Below are 22,221 nucleotides of genomic sequence, written 5' to 3'. Positions count from 1 at the left end.
ATAGGGAGATTTACTGACGGCAAGCGGCAGGCGAAAAACCAGTACAGTCGCAAGAGAGCAACAGTCTCGGCGCCCAGAGCTCGTGATCGGCGCTCACGCCCTACATCTATGAGAGCACCCCACTACTGCTTGCTCCCTGTTCTTCTCCTTCACTACATTCCGAACTTGTAACAAGCGTACAAAATCACTACAGTACATCTTATTGACTGATACACGTGTAAAATAACTATCATAACCAACTGCATACTGTATATATTGAATTCGAAGCGCTCGCTGCCACAGTAACCGCTTGCGTTTAGGATACGCAACGTTCAGGAATTCTTATTTATTTGTAGAAGCCTGCGTCTACGACAGATTCATGTCCTCGCACAGTCCTGTTTTTTGGCGATGTGGCTTGCTTTGGGGATTGGTGAGCTGGAAGTGATTTATCAAGATAACAGTAAGCAGCGGCAAGTGCTAATACAAATTGAGAAGGTTGATATTTAAGATGGCACTGCGCCAACGTTGAGAAAAATTCACTAAAGCAGGTCTACACATTATCGAGCCATCGAGAACAGATTGTTTAAGAACAGATAGATAGATAGAGAAACTTTATTAGTAAGATAGAGTTTTGTCTTGCCCCAATGGGGCATCGCTTATGGTCAGGGCCCCTAGTCCAGGGCTCCGCTGGCTCTTGCCATCTTCTCTGCTCTCTGGATCAGCTTGAGCTGGTCGTCGACACTAGGAGGCAGTAGAAGGCCCCGGCCAATGTAGCGCCTAAATTTATAGCTTTCTATCAAACAATAAATATCTTGCTTCACTTTTACACCGGAGAAAAAAGATGCGCATATAACGAATGCATCGATAGAAATGTTTTGCTTGCAGGTGTATTTTGCGGTAACAAAAAACCTGATGTATTGAACTATTATTCCGCATAGACCTGATTGTCTCATCAGTGCTTTGCCATACTGAAACAGTAAAATAGCAATGCCAGCAGCCAGAAATTTTGTAGCCAAAGTAGGACTTTGCAGGTTTAAATAATGTACAAGTGTTGTATCACAACACAACATACGTGTTTTTGAAGCTCTACAGCCAACTAAACAACAGTATCTCGTTTCACCTGATTCAATAGCTAAACATGTACACAAATATTGCACATTGGAAAATAAAAACAGAATTAGTGTTTCGTCATGTGCGTTTAAAGTTTCACCTTAAGATAGTGGTCGCCTAAAGACAGCGTTTCGTGTGGGCTTTTGCACTGTAACTATAGTACGCTCAACAAATCAGATCTCTGCCAAAGTGCATGCATTGCAATGTAAGCCCGCAATCATGTCTGTCTTTGAGAGAAGATTTTTAAAACCAAAGGTTTAGTAAATCTTAAAGCACCAAAGTGATATGGTAATATCATCAACGAAATAGAAAAAAAATATCCTGAAAATATCTACAAAGTAAACAGTGATGAGGATTGAGAGCACTTAGCTAAATATACAAACTCCTTTAGAAAAAAAATTAAGCAGGTGTTACATGTTTGTAAAACTTAAGGCGAAAGCTCCACTGCACTCTTGGCACACTTTTCGTCCCTATTAAGATACGTTGATGAATATTTGTGGCATCTGTTTGCCAAGTACGCAACTGGGCTTTCGCCTTCACATTTTACAAACATGTAACACTTGCTCAATTTCTTTTGTACCATCTCCGTTGAAGGTTCTTCCTTAGGAGCGCACAACAGAAACATTGCTGCACGTACTGGTAGTCGGCAAGAGTCGTCAGTGCCTTCGCAAAGGGAGGGGCAGTATCGGCACGCTGGTATGATGAGCGGCATCGGAGCCAGCTGTGGAAGACGACGAACACGCGAGCAGAGTGGCACGAGCGCGTTTTTGTGACGTGTGCAATCAGGCACGCAGTAGGCACAATTTTAGTAAGCCAGGATGGTGGAGCAGCCATGGCTTCAAGGAAGCGTACTCTTCTCGCACCACGGATGATCGGGTTCGATTGCCACGAAGACCGAAATGTACCAAATTTACTTTTCAGAGCTACTAATTACTTTGTGTACAGGAACCTCCCTGAGAAATTGAGGTCAATCTGAGTATTTGCTGACGTGTCGTTACACTTTGCGGCGTCGGCAATTTTCGGTCGCGGCTAAGGTTCGCAAAGGTCATCGAAAGGTCACCGCCTAAATAGAGACCTAAGGCTTTCGCCTAAAAGGCGTTGATGAATCGTGCATTGCGCCGCGGCGAAGGATATGGAAGTGGGGCAGAATTCGAGCGGAGGCGCTTTACCTTCACTTCCAGTTTACTTGGGTGCCCTTTATCGCGGAAATAGAGATACGTGACGTTCGCAAGACAAATTTATATCTGTCTTTTGCTTATTCTAACGTAGACTCTAAGAAACCTCGAGCCCCGTCATGTTTTTTTAAAGATATACATTAGTCTATAGCTAACGCTAGCTGACCCTTACAGCAGTTCAAATATTTCCGTATAATTTTCTGCCGGGTTCGCACCAATGCAAGCAATGGTTCCAAACAAGGCCGAAATGTGTTCGGCGCAACTGTGCAAGAGTTCATTTAATGGGTTGAATAATTTGCTAAAAGCATAGTGATGCTTGCTAGTGATGACAGATAACCGATGACGGACAGCGAATGATTGGTCGAGCATGACATGGGCATTGTACACCACGTTTCGCTATCTTGGGGGAAGTGTTATGTCGTAAAACTGGTCGTTGTCTGAAAACCATATGTCACACACCCCGTGTGCGAGGCGCCAGCGCCGGGCCAAATTGCACCGCCGACTTATCAGCTTCCCAAAATAACCCCACGAAAGCAAGGGCAATTAGTAAGGGGCCCTCTGGTGTGCCAGCGAACGCCGGTGATTGTCCCAAGACCGAGTCAGAGCCCAGATTTGGAAAACACAACAAAACATATTCTTCAAACAAGGCAGTTACAACCACACGTGTACAATTCGGCTAGACACATCACAGTACAATTCAGATCGGTATTAACAAAACACTGGAAAATGATTAACGACAAGCACTAACACGTTAAGTACAGCATGAATAGGAACACGAAGTCTCCAATCGTGTTCACTCGTGCTGATCTTGAGCTGGAAGATCTCGGCGTAGCTCGAGGCAAATCTCGAAGAAGGAACTTCTTCCGGAAATGCAGACGCTCGATGAACTTGTCGGCTAACTTGCCGGGGAATGCCCTTCTTCCGCAGATGGTCAGCCTCCACGTCACATGTCTTCACCGGCGCATTATTATCCCCCTTCTGATTCCCGCACATTGCTTTTATTGCCTACGCCGGTGCTTCTCGAACCTTCTGTTAGAGTCTCGATCCCGTAGCATGAACCTGGGAATCTTTTAGACATTTCTGGCGTCTTCTACCGCGGCCATCGGAGCGTCATTGAGGAGGGTGGTGACTCTTTCGTAAGAGCGAGCAGGGTTGCCGTGTTCTCTCTCTCTACTCGCCAAGTGAGAGGGTGTTGCGACGCGTGCGCTCGCTCGCTCTCTCGTTACCGTCGCATTCGTGTATCTTGTTTAAGCTTCTAGATTCCGTCGGTCGCGTCGGCTGTTTGTGGCGTATGCGCCCTGTCCCTCTGCCGAAGCCTGCAGCGGGGCCGTCTTGTATCCTTGCTGGCTTGAGTAATGCACGGCGCGCACTTCCATTATGCGCTCTTTTGTGACAACATATTAATGGACCACAAAGATTCTTTGATGGGACAGCCGCTTTCAAACTTGATACAGTGTATGAGATGTGCTAGCGCACCAATGATTTCTGAAACCACGGTACATTCGAAATTCAAAGATACCCGCCGTGGTTGCTCAGTGGCTATGGTGTTGGGCTGCTGAGCACGAGGTCGCGGGATCGAATCCCGGCCACGGCGGCCGCATTTCGATGGGGGCGAAATGCGAAAACACCCGTGTACTTAGATTTAGGTGCACGTTAAAGAACCCCAGGTGGTCGAAATTTCCGGAGTCCCCCACTACGGCGTGCCTCATAATCAGAACTGGTTTTGGCACGTAAAACCCCATAATTTAATTTAATTTAAATTCAAAGACAAGGCGGCACGAGATATCGAATAGGTATTTTTATTAGCAAATCGGGTCAAACATGTGTCGCGACGCCAGCTGTTACGCTACATGCCGCAGAGTTAGGTTTCTTGGATGCACACCACAGAGTGACTTTTACATTCTTGGGATTACTGTGAGTGCTTGATTATCTTTCTGTTTTTAAGCAAAACTCTCAGTTGATAGCCTGAGCTGTATCTGTTTTCCTTTCTTTCATCTCTAACGTTTCACGCTGCCCACGCCAAGATAATGTTTTGCTTGGCGAATTGGTACGTATGTGTCAATGAACAGGATGCCAGTGCGACAGAGCTAGACGCGTTCACAAGGGATGAACTGGACTGGACTTAAATTTCAATTCACCTGTTTGGTCATGAGAGTTCTGGCTTGATAAACGCCGCATGTTCAACCCCTCGCTTTTTTTACCTAAATAGAGCGCTCGTGTTTCTTTTGTGCGCGTGTCACTGGTGTCCTTATCACAGACACGGGTATTGCGCGATACAGGCAATGAAATAGAGAATATCGAGGAAAATACGCATCGCCGAGATCTCTGCGCTACATAATACCACACGAAGTGACGTACAAGCTACTTCATATACGAATTTCATGCGTGTACGTACGAGCACCTTTCCTAACCGTTCCCAACTGAAGCAAATGTAAACAAAACATCCGATCGTGAGCAAACAACGAGAGCTGATGTTACAACCACGGAACGTTATACTAGGGGCGTGTACTTTACGTGATTAGTGCAGCCGTGACCAACTAAAGTATTGTAATACTCTCAGAGATTGTGACAGAATCACTTAAACAATGTTCCTACTGCGCGCAACAAAGAACCACGACGAACGCTCTCCACGCTGTGCTACAGCAGCTACGCCGGCTCGGGCTTTTTGCCATTAGCAAATTGGCGGTGACCAACTTAACTTTTGTAGAGCCCCCTCCACTCCGTAAGCCTAAGTATATAACCTCATTGGTCGAGAGGGTATTGTGGCGACGCCCAGGAAGTCGAGAGGGAATTGTGCGGACGTGATGGAAAGGTGCAAAGACGTTTTTTTCGTCGCCGTCCCCATCTGCCGCTCTCCTGTCATGTATTTACACTTTCTCAAGCATCCGCCAATGCGGTGTCCCAGAGAGAAGTAGCAGCAGCGCTAAAATTGAAGAGTCAAAGGAAGCTTCGCTTTAAAATGCATGAGGCGGTTTACTGGTTGTCATGCGAAAACGCGAGTGACATTGCAGCTGTCAGCTGAATTTTGCGCTGTTCCGTTACCACGATTTCAAACAAATTGACTTTGCTGGGCGAGAAATTACGACATGCACAGTGATATAGCAAGGCGCGGCACCACGCGGAGGGTGCGGGCGATTAAAATAGGGCCTCTAAACAGCAGGGAATGACACCAGGCCCAGCGATGCAATTAAGGATAGCCGGTTTGGTATGGTCGTGACTTGTTTGCAAGATACACAGCCTGCTGTTACCATATCCTGGGGCGCCTTTGCTTGAGACCACTGCTGCAGCGACTGAAACATAACACGCCAATCCTCAGCGTACCTAGGTTTTATAGGAGCCTCGATTTTTAAGCAGTGTGTATGAACGCACTTTGTTAATTAAACACCTCAAGCGCTATAAGTAAGCTGATTGGCAGTGATTATTTTCACATTGCATGTATTCCTAATAATAGCATTGTGATTTCAGAATTATAGATGTTTTGCAAACGCTACTTCTCAAAATTCTCTTACTGTTGCTCAAGCAAGAGCTGTGCTCGGCTTTCGTGCACGTCAGGACCAGTTAATTTGTACAGGAAAAGTGGCCGCACCAAATGCTGATCAAGCACTTTACATATTGAGTTTCGCAAACAAGTATCTTCTAAAGAACTCACCCGCTCTGTACAGAAAATGTGCTTTAAATGTTAATCTTGATGCATGAATATTATCAGCCAAGTACTTACATTTGGTGTAGATTCACTAGGCACCAACAATATCAGCAGTTGTCTGCTACAGCTTCAAGCTTGCATTCTATGCAGGGTTAGAAACATTTTGATTATACAAAAAGTTATTTTAGATCAAACGCCCGACAAGAAATAATATTTCGTGTTGTGACTTAATGTCGTAATGCGTTGGTATTGTAAAATTTATAGAACTGCCGTGTTTTGTATTCATTATATTGGAACACACGAAAGAACGACAATTATAAAATTTAATAACGTCACTCTGTAGCATCTTGTATAGTTGGACAAGAATTCCGTCGATGTTTTCAAAAATACCTGCATCTGCTATTTGTAAAATGCGCTGTTTCAAAGATATTTCAGCCCATCTTGCACTGGGCATAGTTCGTCTTCGTGTAAGATGGGAACAACGTGTGGAGTGGGTAACTTGCCTGACTACAGCCTTTAAGTAATTCTGTTAGAGACAATATTGTTAGGGAAGCATTGTTTTTTCAGGTATATTATAGTAATTTGTATTTACTGGTTTCTGACGATTCATTAAATAATTTCCTTTAAAGCACTTCCAGATACTTCCGATGCGTTAATTGGAGTGCTGAAGGAATCTGGATATGATGCCTGGCCGGTTCTCAGCGGACAGCACATCTTTAACTCCAGTAACTGCACGGACTTACTTCAACATATGGACATTTCTGATATTCTCTATGTGGAGATAGGTAAAAAGAAAGCATACGCCAGGAAACCGGTGTCTGACTACGCTGTATACGTGAGTTCTTCAGCCTTTATATTAAATTTTTAAATGTTAACACATTATAACATGAGTACATTTAGCATAAAATTTGAAATTAGTTTTTTCAAGGCTTGAAAAGCTCGATGTAAGATAAAGGAACTTGAAAAGCATGTTCATTAGGACTGGGTGATATATGCTGGGCTCGTGGATACAACGTTCTTGTATTGTTCACGCTGTGTCTTAGGCGTAACCAATGGCCTCGCTGACAATACCAAAACGGGTCGTTTTAGAAGACACGTTGCATTATATATCAGAAGAACACAATGTTGGCAAGTGCCAAATTGCGCTCAGCCAAAGTTGAACTTAAAGCTATTCCCTCCAGTGGTTCCTTTGTTTTCTAGGTTGGTAAAATAAGTCCGTTGTTTTGGTATTACGCACGTCCGTTATTTATTTATTTATAGATACTGCGACCAGACATCAGATCACAGTAGAGTGGGTATACACTGAAATACGCAACCATGTAAACACATTCAAAATTCTTCAGATTTGCAGGTATTATTCAAACACAGTTGATGGCGTGCAGCAGAGGTAGAACATCCGGCTTCTAATCTAAAGGGCGTAAGTTTGAATCCTCCTCGAGTGCACCACATTTTCAGGCACGGAGTGGCACCTGACACTGGCAAAAAAAAAATCGCCGTGAGCTAGTGGGGCTATACTAGTCCCGATGCAACCAAATTAGGAAGGCCCACTGAGCATCAACAAAGTCACTCCCTCCCCAGAACAGGAATTGACCTCCCTGGTGCAGTATTGGACCACTGGCTCCCTCATGAATCCTACAGTTAACTCATGGCCCTCAGTCCCCAGCGGCTGCGGAGCACCTGACCAAGGCGGCGGTCAGACATGCGACGCGGCAGAGGGTGCTAAGAATATCTTAGTCCGACAGGCCGCCACTGGAAACTGAACCTGGCAACGTTCAACACGCGTGCCCTATCGAGTTAGGTTAACTTAGCAGGGCTATTTGAAGAATTACTAGGTATTGCCGGGTATATTATTGGCCTTCGTGAGGTTAGAACAACTGGTGACGCTTATCCAGTGCCGACTAACGGTCACGTTCTCTGCTACAGAGGTGTTCCAGTTATGAGAGAATTCGAAGTAGGATTTCTAGTCAATAAGGACACAGCGGGAAACATTGATGAATTCTACAGCATTATTGAGAGGGCAGCAGTCGTCGTAATAAAGCTGAATAAGATGTATAGAATGAAGGTAGTATAAGCCTATGTCCTAACTTCCTCTGACGATGATGAAGAAATATAACAGCAATGATAGCAATTATCAATGATAAAAGTGCAAACTCGGTAAACTGTAGTCATGGAAGACTTCAATGCCAAAGTAGGGAAACCGCAGGCTGGTGAGTAAGCAATTGGCAACTACGGCATCGGCTCCAGGAACACTAGAGGAGAGATGTTGGTAGAATTCGCGGAAAGGAGTAGGCTCTGAATAAGGAATACCTTCTTCAGGAAGCGCAGCAACAGGAAGTGGACCTGGAAAAGCCCTAATGGAGAAACGTGTTTTCGTAAGATATAACAAACATTTTTCACCGAGAACTATGTCTCTATAGTAATGCTTTATAGAAGCAGGCTTTAGTTAAACTGAGTCTACCATACACAAGCTGGAGCTGTTAATAAGGCAACTTTCTTGATCAGTTAGGTTATACCTCATCACAAGTTGTGTGATCTGTCTTTTGTCTTCATCGCAGCATTTCGAACACTACCATTTTCTTTAAATTAGGGTGACAGATAAATTATTTTAAGTTATTTATTTTACCTTCACAGTAGACATGCATAAGCTAATAGTTCCTCTAGTCCAGTTGGCATTTTCATGCGCACGACTGAAATATAGATCGAGATTGCAGTACAGATGGCGACCTTCACTGATGGTTTGCGGTCATTGTGCACCATCACTTTGCAATACATCAGCGCTCGCGGCTTTGAAACTACAGCGTTGGGCGCACTCTTCTGATACAGAAGCTTCGCGGCGGACACTAGATCCCTCGATGTTCTCCGATTCGGTGCTCTTAACGACTGCGAACAAGGAGGCCACCGACTGGGTGCGCCTGTGCCACTTTGTTGGAAGTTCTTTCGCACAGATATATATCTTGTCCTATTTAATTTTCTGCTTTGAGGTACAAGGTATGTAGGATATTTCTGGAACATCGTACGTCTCGCATCGATTCAAGACTTGATTTATCGTTGCGAAGATTGTTGAAAACGCCGTTCACTATGATAGTAAACGTACGTTAGATTAAAAGGCTTTTTCCATACTTTTTAATACTTTTCGCACCCCACAGCAGTTGACGTCAGCGTTTTTTCGTTTCTTTTTATCCTTCGTTCCCATTCTGCGAGCCGTGTGCCATCAGATGGTGCCGTGGACAAGAATACAAGCCCTTCGCTCGAGCAGTAACTACTTGAGCACAACAACGTAAAACAAGTCCGCCCGTTCTTGACTGTCGCTGTGGTTACAACGGTCTTTCGCCGCCGTCACATAGTTCTACTCACAGGCACGGGAATACAACAACCACAAACTCACTCGAAGCTTTTATTACGCAATAACAGAAACGCAACACCATAATGACACTGAAAATGCCAACACAGAAATCACCGCAAGAACTGCGAAACTGCTCTAGACGCCGCGCGCAGTCGTAAACCCCACCTACACGGCTGCGACCCCTGCCGGCCGCCGTGGGCATTCATTGCAGACAGCGCCACGCTCTCCCATTGTAAAGGGAGGGTGCTTGGCACACTAGCCAATATTCTACGCACTATAGTCGGGCGAAGCGAGCGTGCACCTAAGCCGGCGGTTACTATATAGGCAACGCAAAGTGACGTCATCGCTACTGCTCCGGCGCATGCGTGGCTAGGCAACGTGGGCGACGTCGGCAGCAGCAATGCGCGTTGCCTCGTTGGTGCTGCTACAATTTATTTCTCTCTCTATCTCGCTCTCATTTTCACTTTCCCTCTCTAGACCATTGCGTGCGCCGTGCGCATGCTCTCCTTCTCTCTCCTTAACGTCCCGTGCCAAGGCAACATGTGCACGGCACGGAGGGGAGACGAGGCACACGTCGCTCTGCGAGGTGGTTGCTTGGCAACGCAGGGACGTCATAGCTCGTCGAGGTTTTGCGGCAGCAGGAGGCACTTTGACGGTTAGCTATAGAACAGCTTCGCTGTTAAAAACAAAAACAAAAGTAACACTCTCGTGGCAGCTACCGCCCCTCGCATACACTTTGTTACCATGTGACCCGTCTCTCCTACCTTCCATTGGCTGCGTCGTTTCTCCCTTGTGGACAAGACTGAATGGGCAACTGTTCACGTGTGGGTTACTCACGAATTACCTATGTTCATTTTTTTCACACCACTGTAACCACACGCAGGTTTCTAGTCACGTTACAGCCCCAGTGTATGTGCACCCGAAGTGTGTAGTTACGATGATTTCTCTCTCTCCTTTTTTCGTCGAGTTTTACACGAGTCAATGTACGTGTTGGTATGCATGACATCACTAAATGTGCACGTGCGTGTGGTCATAGACTGGGTACCTTGTTTTTCCTCTTTTTTTGTTACAGAGAAAAGGTATAAATTGAGCTTTGTGTGCGTGCAATCGCACTCTTGATGAAGGCTGGACCCCAGCCGAAACATTGAAACGAATTGTTTTTGCTTGGCTACGTGTGCCTGCACATTTAATTTGATAAACATCGGATCCGAAGAAATACGTCCTTCACACACACACACACGCGCGCACACACACGCGCGCGCCCACACACACGCGCGCACACACACGCGCACACACGCACATATATATCTGACAGTGATGAAGTTTTACTTGCCAAAATCACGATTTGAATATCTATGTATACATACCTAGTTACATAAACATCATGCCTTTTTTTAATAAACGCCATGTTGTGTGACGACAAGGTTCGAGCAAAGATCCCCTAGCACAATAGTCTGATGCTGTTATTTTTGCACCACGGACGCATGCCCCAGTAGGCGGAATAGAAGATGCTTAAGAATTTCCCGCGTTCAACCCAGCGCATTCTGGCGCCTTTCCGCATATTAAATGCGAAACATTTCTTGGCAAACACTTGCAACTTTGACAGTGGCTATCTATCTATCTATCTATCTATCTATATCTATCTATCTATCTATCTATCTATCTATATATATATATATATATATATGTATATATATATAGCCGCCTACGACTTTGTGCACTCGTGGTCATTTCGTTAAATTGGTACAAAATTGGCATACTATGACAAGAGTATTTTGCGAACATAAATGGTAGGTCATGACATGCGCGTCATGTAGGTCATGAAATAGCCGCCTACGTCTTGGTGCTCCCATGGTCCTTTCGGTAGCTTGGTAGGTACCCAAATTGGCATAGTATAACAAGAGTGTATGACGAACATAAGTTATGTCTTGACATAAATGTCATGAAATGTGTGTCATGTAGGTCATGACAATGACTCAGCAAAAAATATTACCACTGAAAAACCACTGAAATAGGTTCCGACGTCAGTACTAAGTCAAGAAAACACTAAAGGCTGATGGTAGAAGTCATAGTCACGACCATGACTGAGCAAAAATGACAATGACTCAGCGAAAAAAGATTAGTACCCAAAACACCGAAATGGGTTCGGACGTGGGCACTAAGTGACGGAAACACTAAAGGATTCTGCTAGAAGTCATTGTCATGACCATGACTCAACAAAAATGAGAATGACTCTCCGAAAAAGATTAACACTCAAAAACCAATGGAATGGGTTCGTATGTGGTACAAGTGAAGGAAAAGGCTAAAGGTTCATGGTCGAAGTCATAGTCATGAGCATGACTAAGGCTTTGGCCTTAGGTGTAGCTAAAGGGACTTCTGAGTACTCATGACATGCGTGTTATGGTAGGTCATGAAAGAGTCGCCTACGTCTTGGTGCTCTCATGGCCGCTTCGTTAACTTGGTAGGCTCTCCGCACACTGCTTCGCATAACATCGATTTGCACAGGGCGTGGGATCTGCCGGCTTTTATTGCACTATCATGTATATGAACACTGGTTGGGATATTTTGTCGTCGTTGATATTTATACATAAAAATAGTGATTTCTTTCAGTTTTTTACGTCTCCTGAATAGCATTACTCGTATTAACTGCAAGCTTTTCATTTGAGTCAGAATTTGAATGCCATGTGGCGCAATTATCTCTGTGTGTTCGCAGTCCAATTGCACAGACTGGTGCGCTGTAGCAGTTACATTCTAACACCTCAGGTGGCACAGCTTTTCTTACTGGAACGATAATAAGCACAGCAATGCACACCTATCACCGTTATTACGCGCTTAGTAGCCATGGTTGTTCCTGTCGGTGTGGGTTTCTGCAGCATAGCAACACGTACTTCTCATTGCGGAAACCTGCCTCCGCGTGGTAAATATCAGAATTCCTGCCGACAATCGCCCGTCGAGCGCCAATCGCATAGAAGCAAGTAGGACCCGCATACGCAACATGGTCCAAACACTGGGACAACGTGCTGGTGCGTGTGCGGCTTACGCTTAAGCTTAACGCCTGGGGCGTCCAGGGGCATCTGCGGTGAAACTGGAGGCTTAGCTTAAGCGACAACGCCGCCAAAACCGTGCAGTTGAAAAGCGCGAAGCGGATGCTTATCGTGCCCGCAGTAAATATGCCGTAGTACAGCAACGCGAGGCCGACGCAAGGCTACGATGCCGAACAGATATTGCAGTTTTTGCCGATGCAGCTCGCGGTCATAGAGTTCTCTCTGGCCATGCTTGTATGTGCACGTCACGACACGTGTGCTTACTTAGCCAGCTATGTTGACTGCAAATCATATTGCCACTAAATCTACGAGCCTTATTTCATGTAATATTCTAACATGCTGGTATCGCGTTTATTGATTTGCCCTTAACTAAATCAATCAATAAAATTATCCAACGACCACATTCGAACAGTTGACATCTAGCACAGTAGTCCGAAACTGTAACAATTACGCCACGTAACAAGAACACCCATCCCTTTAACCGAACCCTACGCACTACAAGGGGAAGCTTTGCAAGACAATGGCCGCAGCATATTCGGTGCAGTAAACTTAGTTACAGAAAAATGAGTCTTTTCGCATGTAAATTGGTTTCATCGTAAATTGAAGCCGAAGACAACAGGCCGAGTGCACTTCAGCATGTCCATATGCTACAGCAGCTACAGGCCTCGTGTGATGAACAGAGTTAACCAATCAATATGTCAGCGTCATATCTCAACTAGTTTACCCTCTAGCAGTCTGTTCATTTGGGCAATTATTCTCCCATTATTTCTGGTCAATGTTACATTTCTGTTGACTTCGACGTACTGGTGAAAAAATGAACTGTGTGTCGGGGTAATGAACTGAACCTACTGAACACAATGAAGTAGTTTTAGTAATTTTATATGTTATGTAATATTTCATGTATATCCTTCTTTGTTAAACTTTTCAGATTAAGCCTATGCTCATTCACAAAGAAATAAAAAAGGTGACAAATCTCACAGCAATAATAAGCAACACTATCAAATTCTTAAAACCAGGAATTGAAAATGCAATGCTTGAAAACCTAACTAATCAATTGGTGGAATTCTCACTGAAGGTGAGTATGCAATTTCTTACTCATTCAACAGTAATACTAACCACTATGGTCGCTAAGCGGTAGCTGCTTAGCCTCAGGCCACGACAGCTGTATTCTTACGCAACGAAACGGAAGAAAACTTGTGCCTAGCGGTTCGTGTCCATGTTAGAAAACTGCCGTGTTTATAAACTCATCCAGCGTTTATATTACGTCATCTTTTCTGAGCTGCGAGTACCTTTAGGACACACACACGCACACACACACACACACAAACGTGCGCGCGCACGCACAAACACAGACACAAACACACGCACGCACACATACATACAGAGAGCGAGAGTTCAATAAAATTTGTAGCTTTAGGTGCCAGAACCACATATGAGTATGACGCATGTCGCAGTGGTAGACTGCGTTATAATTTTGACCGCGTGGCATTCTTTAGCCGGCACCTAACTCTAAGTACAGGAGTGTTTAGCATTTCCCCCGATAAAAATGTGGCAACCATGGGCAGCACAGAGCCCGCGATCACGAGCTCAACATCGCATTGTCATACCCACTGGGTGGCTGGGGTGGGTAATCACACAATAAGTAATTGTTTTGTTTTCTTCGTGGGCATTCTTCAGCAATGTTCACTATCATGGAAAATTCCGAACCATGCCTATTTTAGACCACTATCAATATTGTACATAGTCTAAACACATTTCGGAAATACTGTGTTATATTTGTTGTAAACTTTTATCATCCAGGGTAAAATGATTCAACAAAGGTCGTGCTGTCTCTTATGAAAATAAGGACATCTCTAAAAATGCACGACAAATAAAAATTAATATGAAGTGCGTTTCTGGTGGTAGTTTAAGTACAAGCGCCGTTGGAGTGCTGCCATGGCGGCAGGCCATAACAGAAAAATATTGTATGCCTTTTCTGCTGTAGCAGCGCAGTCGCGAGCCTACTCAGTGCATAGCTGGACACTGGTCAGAAGTAGCGTGCCGAAAGGCAAGGTTAGTTCTCCTACATGCAGAATACAGAACACAGAGTAGCAAGTGGTTTCATGGCACGAGGTATTCGCGTGTGGGAGAAAAGTTAGCACAGCGTCCCACTCGCGATGATCAGCCGAAACGCATGTATAGACGAATTTCGAGAACAAGTTAAGGACCGCACAAAAAGCGATGGAGCGAAAAAAATGTTAGGCCTAACATTAAGACAGAAGAAGAGAACGGTGTGGATCTAGTTGTAGTTATTCTAGTTGACATTAGGAGGGAAAAAATGGAGCTGGGCAGTCCATGTAATGCGTAGGATGGATTAGGAATCATTGTACCATTATAGTTACAGAACGAATGCCAAGAGAAGGCAATCGAGGATGGCAGAAAACTAGGTGGGGTGATGAAGTTCAAAAATTTGCATGTGCGAGTTGGAATCAGCTAGCGCAACGCAGGGGTAATTGGAGATCGCAGGGAGAGGCCTTCGTTCTTCAGTGTGCATAAATATAGGCTTGTGATGATGATGATGATGATGAATACCTAGTGGTGGCCTTGGTGCCTTACCTCTCAGTTCAAATGCTGTTTCTGAGATCAGCCTAGTTATGGTTTCAGTCATTACCTCTATGTTGTCTTCGTCTTGCTGTTCTAAAGCTGCATATTTGTTTGCGAGCAGCAGCCTGAATTGGTCTGCTTTTACCCTTACTGCATTTATAGGTTGGTCTGTTTCTTATTGACTAACTTATTTGACTAACTGTTCCTTATTGACTAAGCAGAGAGTATGAAATGTATTTCATTCTTGTTTCTCCATTAGGGCTTTTCCGGGCCCACTACATGTGCTGCGCTTCCTCCAAACGAATCGATGCAGTAGTTGCCAATTGCTTGCTTACCAGCCTACTTTTTCCCAAGTTATGCATTGAAGTGGCTTATGACTGTATACTGTTTGCACCTTTCTCATCTCTAATTCAACGTCTTCATAAAACTATTATACTTCTTCATCATCGTGACTTCAAGTTGGGGCGTTCGCTGGTACTACCTTGATTCTATACCTCCTATTCAGCTTTATTACGACGACTGCTACCGTCTCATTCATTTTGTAGAGTTCATCAACGTTGCCCGTTATGTCCTTATGGACTAGAAATTCTATCCAGAATTCTATCTTATCCGGAAGACCTCTGTAGCAGAAGACGTTAACGTTAGTCAGCAATGTATAAGCTTCACCAGTTCTGCTAACCTCACTAAGGCCAATATTATCCCAGGCAATGCCTCATAATTCCTGAAATAGCCCTGCTAAGCTAGTCTCAACCGAGAGGGTGCGCGCGTTGGACCTTGCCTGGCTCAGTTTCCTGTGGCGGCCTGTCCGGACCCAGAGGTTCTTAGCACCCTTTGCTGCGTAGCATGTCTAACCGCCACCTTGATCAGGTGCTCCGCAGCCGCTGGGGACTGGCAGTCATGGATTCACTGCAGGAGTCACGCGGGAGGTAGTAGCCGAATGCAGCACCAGGGAGGCCAATTCCTGTTCTGGTGAGGGAGTGACCTTGTAGAACTTAGTGAGCCTTCATCATTTGTTGGGCCTGGACTAGTAAAGCCCCACTAGTGCTCGGAAATATATTTTTTGCCGGGGCCAGTCAGCACTCCATGCCTGAAATGTTTTAACAGTGAAGCTCTTCTTAGTCAACCCTTCGCCGTCTGTCCCATGTCACGTAGGTCACGTGACCAGGAGAGGATGAGAGATGCGCCGGGGGAGGGCAGGTCACGTGACCAGCAGAGGGAATGTGGCGCGGGTGAGAAGGCATCCGGGAGGAGGAGACCAATGAGGGCGTGACTGGGGGGAGGCGATCAATGAGGAGCCGCGCTTGGCGCGTGGAGGAGAGGCGATAAGAGAACGTGTTTTTGTGCGGCACGCCCTTTTGGATAACGCGCAACGCGTAGAGCTGCTGCTGACGCCGTCCGCGTTTCCCCGCGTTCGCGCTGAAAGCGAGCGCTGTTCGTGGCTGCAGCCGAAGACTCTGGCGGCAGCTCGGCAGCTTTCGACCAGAGAACTGGACACTAGTAGAGTAGCGTCGGAAGTCGCTGCCTCTTCTCGCCTCGCACCGTTTCAATGTAATTCAAGTTCCAGTTGAAGATCTGTGTTTATGTGTTTACGCAATTGCATCCAGTCCAACACATGCACGTGTAACACTCGGTGTAACTAACACAGCTTCGCTGTTCGACAATCTTCACAAAGTGGAAGGGCGGTAGTTAAGTCATCATCATCATCACCCTATATTTTAGGTCCACTGCAGGACGAAGGTCTCTCCCTGCGATCTCCAAATATCCCTGTCGTGCGCTAGCGTATTCCAACTTGCGCCTGCAAAGTAATTAGTTAAAGGTAGGTAAGGACACTCTTAGCACGGTAACCTTTTCGAAAGGGGTATATTCTCACAAATTTGTGCACCTATAAAGAAAAGTTACGTAGTAATCTTTATTTATGTAACCTTTAATAAAGGAGCGTACCCTCACAAATTCGTAGCCTATAAGTTGGAAATAAAATTGTAACCTTTACTCAAGTAAGAGAGAGAGAGAGAATAAACTTTAATAGAAAGAGCACGCTAGCGTAGGTAGCTCCTCCGCTCTGCAGTGGGTGGTCCCCTCAGTCCAGGAGTGCAGCAGCCTTAGCTGCCCTTCTCGCTCGATTGGCCAGGTTGAGCTGGTCCGTCGAATCGGAGCTGAACAGCGCTGCCTCCCATTGCCGTGTGGTGGGGTGTGTTATGGGTGTTAGCTGTGGTGTGTTTGCGCAAGCCCATACCATGTGGTAAATTGTTGCACATTGATCACAGTGTGGACATTTATGGGAATACAGCGCAGGGTGTATGGCGTGGTAAAGGCTCAAATGTGGATATGTGTTTGTTTGGAGTTTTCGCCATATTACGGCTTCCTCTCGCGTCAGAGCATTATGAGGGGGGGGGGGGGGGGTAGTGTTCTTCGTGAAAGGCGATAGTGTTGTAGGATGTGAGTGTAGGTTAATGGTATGGGCTCTGGTTGGAACTGCTCGGCGCGGTCATCTCGCGGCTCCCGGTGTGCATGCGCTTGGGCGTAGGCGTGTGCCTGCTGATTGCCGCGTAAGGACTCATGCCCCGGAGTCCACACGATTTGTATGTATGGTGGCAGCTGGTGCGCTCCATTCAGAATGCGATGTGCAGCATTGGAAATTTTGGTCATGGAGTAATTTCTGCATGCCGCCTGAGAGTCCGTCAGAACTATGACGCAATCCCACTGCGGTCTCGTCGTGATGGCTAACGCCATCGCTAGTTCCTCTGCCTCCGCAGCGCTCACTCTGGAAACCGACGATGCATTTACTCAATTAACGTTTAATAAAGGGGTATATGCTCACAATTTTGTGCACCTATAAAATAAAAGACTACGTGTACCTATACTAAAGGTTACTATATGGTAACCTCTAGTATAGGTGCACGTAGCCTTTATGTATGTAACCTTTCGTGTAGACATACAGTCTTGCAAGGCTTCACACGTGCATCCTTCTGCGCATGTCCATGAATGTAGGACATTGATTCTTCGGCCAACCACCAAACTTCACCGCAATTCACTAGCGTAACTCACTGAGCAGAACTTAATAAAAATTATGCTTCAAATGATCGGCCGAATTTCTACAACTTTCGGTAACCAACGTCAGGAGGATACTCGCTTCTGAAAATATAGGTATTTAGGGCACTTAGTCATAACTTCTCTGCTGCGTTATATTAGCGCTTTGGTCAAGGTTAAAGCACTGCTATAACTCAGCAGGGAAATTACGACTGTCATAAAAGCTTGTGTTATCGGAAAAAGGTATCCTTTCGACGTAGCTAACGGAAACTTGTTGAACCTCGGCTGTTCTTCCGAAATACAATTTTTCTGAAAACGCTGCTCAGTGAGTTACGCTAGTGCCCTGCCGTGAAGTTCAATGGGTGGCCGAAAGAGCAATGTGCAAAATTCATATGCATGCGCAGAATGACGCGCGGGTGACAACGTGCAAGACTGGATGCCTATACGAAAGATTACAAAAAAAAGGTTCCTAAAAATGGCCGCAAGGGTTATGTCCTAATTTCTTGGACCTGACTCATTGCCGAAAACTAAAAAAATATTCAGGTCTTAAGACAAGGTGACATTTTATTGCTGTGAAAACTTCATAGCGGCGACAGACAGCATTTGCGCGATACTCAATACATTTGGGGACAAAATTTTACTAATTAGCTTTCTTTCATTTCTTTGGGGACATGTATTTGCATATTGAAGGCAGCTAGCCAGTACTGAAAGCATACCGATATGCCATAATTGTGCCTGGCACCAATTTAGAGAAATTGAATCTTCAATGAAGTGCGTTGCTGTTTCAGTTATTCTTTCTGCACAACCTGCAGCCAAATTCTGTAAATATCTCAGCTATGACAGCAATGCATTTTATGGCATGTTCGCAGCATGTGTTTTTGAGACTATTATGTGGCAGAATGCTTCCAGCAACCGGATATGTAGTGCTGATTGACCATCTCTGCCGTTAACCACGATGTTTATTTACATGCTAATCTGTCAAACATTGGTAATATTCGTACTAATGATAATTATTCGAGTTTATTGGCGCAATTTGTACTAATGATTATTGCTGAAATTCTGATGCGATGACTATAAAACTTGTTCCGCAGAAATCAACATTTCGTCTCAAGTTCTTTAATATTCAAGGACAGACTGGTTAACAACGTGTAAACCTTTGCCACCTTGCTATTTTACAGCGCAGGTCATTTACACAAGGCAGCTTCCACGAATTAGTATAGAATGCACGATGCATCAAGACAGTTGTACCTTTTGAAATGTGCTGGCACATACTTGGTAATTTTGGATTAAATGTGCAAAGCACAAGATTATTAATGAAATACACAGTATGTTGCTTTTGTATAGGTGAATGCATCGTATACTGGTTTGTCCCACAACACAATTCTTTGCTGCGGGCCATGTTGAAAGTTTTTTGCAAAAAGTATCATGTCGTCATCCCATGATTGTGAGATTTCTAATAATTATATTTTGCACAAGTGGAAAGCACATCTGAAAAGGCGGCACATTTCAGAATGAATACGCATTTCTGCATGCAACATCTCTTCTATCGAAAAAAATTATAGAGGTATGAGACTGCAGCCCCCACATTCTGGAAGTGATGCGAGTAGCAGCTGTGAGAAGGAAAGCTGACACAAAACATTTAGTGAAAATGTCATGATTACTTTATTTGCATATACAAAACAAGGTAACTCAAAGCTTTCCCTTCACAAGCAAAATTACATTTTGCCTTTGGTCTGTTTTCTTCTTCACGGCCATGAAGCAATAATGAAAAAACCTCTGAGTACAGCGCTGCCTGGCAGCACAAATTTCTACAGCATCACGAGGAATGGGGCAAAAAAGAGAAATGTTGAAGGTTCGTGTACAATATGTTCAATACATATGAGTTTTAGACTTCCACGAAGAGGCCGATCTCATCCCTGTTGCCAGCACAATCATGTCTCTTTGGTGCTATTATGTCAGTTGCTATCTCCGATCTCCTTGTTGTGTAGTGGAGCCTACAACGACAGAAAAGTAATCTTACAATCTCATAGTTACTTGTTAGCGTCGCCCTGCAAACAACAGCTATTAACATGTAATGAAAGAGACATAAATAAACCACAAACAGATGAAAAACTACCACAGAACAAATATAAACATGCCTAAGGTGAATATACACTTCTGTCTAGAAAATGTCGGTAACAATAAAAATTAAAGATTATAAAACTGAACGAAAATGAATTCTCAATTCAATTCGTACTCCCCTCCAGTACAAGTACAAAAGATAACACAGCAATAACGTGACAGTTTAACAGTCAAAACGCAATATCAAGTGATTACAAACTGAATATCAGCACAAAACACCAGTTCCGTGCCTGAGGTCAATTTTGTGCGTCCGCACAAAAGTGCGACATAAACTTGAGATTTCAGAATAACCAACACGGTGACTGATAATTTGATCAAGAAATATTGAAACAACAGTGTTTATGAAGCTAGCAAGTAGTTCACTTAAATAAAACTGAACAGCGCGAGCATGAGCATGAATTGACGGTGAAATTTATGACAGACATACACCAGCAAATAAATAGTTGAACAGGAAGCATTGCTCACCTAGGTCACATTTATCGCTGTCTTCGGCATTCATTACAGCAGTCACAACACAAACGATGTTCACCACTCTCAGGTAAGCGAAGAACTTTTACCATTTGCCATCGGCAATGCGTCTCGTCGCAGCGGCCACGCAGCACGCCAAACATGTCCCTGCTCCACGCCCGGCGTCATGGCTTCTTTTAAGCGGCGCGCGCGCCTTTAGGAGCCTTTATTGCGATAGCTATTATATGGACACTTCAACCGGATTTATGCCGTCGTCGTCGTCGCCGTCGTCGTCGCCGTCGCCGTGAGGTTCCGTATAGATTCCAAGGGTGATAAAATCGTCGCCGCGCGCCGGAGGACGCGCGCTATCACGGAGGGCGAACTCCCCCGCGCGCTATAACGGAGGGCGAACGCACGGTGGAAAGCAAACGCGACTGTCGCGCGAAAAGACGAGGGGGTATGGCACGGAGGGAGGCGGGGCGGCGCTGTGCTCCGCAACCAAAGGCGTATCTTGCCACTCAATCTCCCACGCGAAAGCAAGAAACGGGAAGAGGGGGGGGGGGGGGGCAGCTTCTCCTCTGCCAACAACTTTTCTACCCTTTGCCCGGCGGTGCCGGTCGCCCGCACCGTCTCTTATCTCCACACAGCTCTGACCTTTGTATGCGCTGTGCATCCGCCGCTCAGTTTTCGTTGAAGCGATAAACCGCACGAACCTGCGCTTGCGGCCAGCGTTTTGACAGTCGTTGGCTGCGGTCATTCAGTGTGATCTATTCATGTTTGCTTGTGCACGCTGGCACCACGATTGTTATTTCAGCTAGTAAGTCAATGTGTCCAAGTTTATGCAGCCGATAAAACTACTATCCCTACTCCGAATAGCTCTCTACTAATTTGCTATTGCAATCGATGCTTCGCCTTTCGGGCGAAACTGCGACATTTATTTAGTAACTGTACCACCCGTCAGGAGTGACTCAGACACACAAGACGCTTGGTAAGCGCACACCACCAAATCGGAGAGCGTAAAAACGTGGGTAAAGCGATGAAACAAAGCGCGACACGACCGTTTCAAAACGACACCACCGGCGATACTCCTCCCGGCATGCATCGCGGAGGAGATATGACAGCGCTCATGTTTAGCTGAAGCGCGTTTGATTACGCCCCGCATCTAGCGCAACTAAAGTTAATAATGAAACTACAGTTCCGTCAAAAAATCACAGGACCATATATATTAAGACGCTAATATTCTAATGTTTCAGGATTCTGCTGTTCGTTTGTATTTGTATGTTTTCTCCCTGCTCATTTGGCCGGCCGCCATTGTGGCCTCCCACCGTGAGCGCACGTTCATCTCTCTACGAGACCTTACTGGAGCGGCTGTCGACCGCTGTCATGTGAATGAAACGGCGTCTTTCTCGCGTGTTAGTGAGCGGGCAAAATTGGTGCGTGTCTGGCGTTCTCTAATGAACCCAAGATTTGCTGTAATTTAGGAAACACTCCCACTAATACGTCAAAATACAAAAAAGAAAGAAAAGAAGAAAAAGAAAGCGCGGTGGCCAAACATTCAGTTGCAGTGTACAAGTCTGATTACGAAGCATCTTTCTCGGCCTCCAGATTAGTTATTCGACCTGCTCTACGCTTTGATTCTGTCGGTCGTCGAGCTTTTACAGTACTCTAGCGTGCGCCCACGTGCGACCTTCAGTTGCGCCCACTGTTAGTGGGTGTCGCGTTTCAGGAGAATATAAATCAAACGCGAAT

General features: G+C 45.2%; 1 protein-coding gene across 2 annotated transcripts in view; it reads left to right on the top strand.

Annotated features, from left to right (window-relative positions):
- The first annotated feature begins 6,523 nt into the window (after positions 1-6,523).
- LOC119432657 (neprilysin-4-like) overlaps positions 6,524-22,221 on the top strand; it is a 74,834-nt gene continuing 59,136 nt past the window's right edge. The window contains exons 1-2 of one of the 2 annotated variants that reach the window (XM_037699813.2): positions 6,524-6,742; positions 13,223-13,369. In XM_037699813.2, the coding sequence (XP_037555741.2) occupies positions 6,659-6,742; positions 13,223-13,369 (231 nt within the window). In that variant the 5' untranslated portion in view covers positions 6,524-6,658. The remainder of the gene's footprint in view (positions 6,743-13,222; positions 13,370-22,221) is intronic. The other variant, XM_049658778.1, reaches the window with a different exon arrangement.

This window comes from Dermacentor silvarum, chromosome 11 (genome assembly GCF_013339745.2).
Source record: "Dermacentor silvarum isolate Dsil-2018 chromosome 11, BIME_Dsil_1.4, whole genome shotgun sequence".
NCBI classification, from domain to species: Eukaryota; Metazoa; Arthropoda; class Arachnida; order Ixodida; family Ixodidae; genus Dermacentor; species Dermacentor silvarum.
The sequence above is the reverse complement of the archived record's forward strand: the minus strand, read 5'-3'. Positions and strand labels throughout refer to the sequence as shown.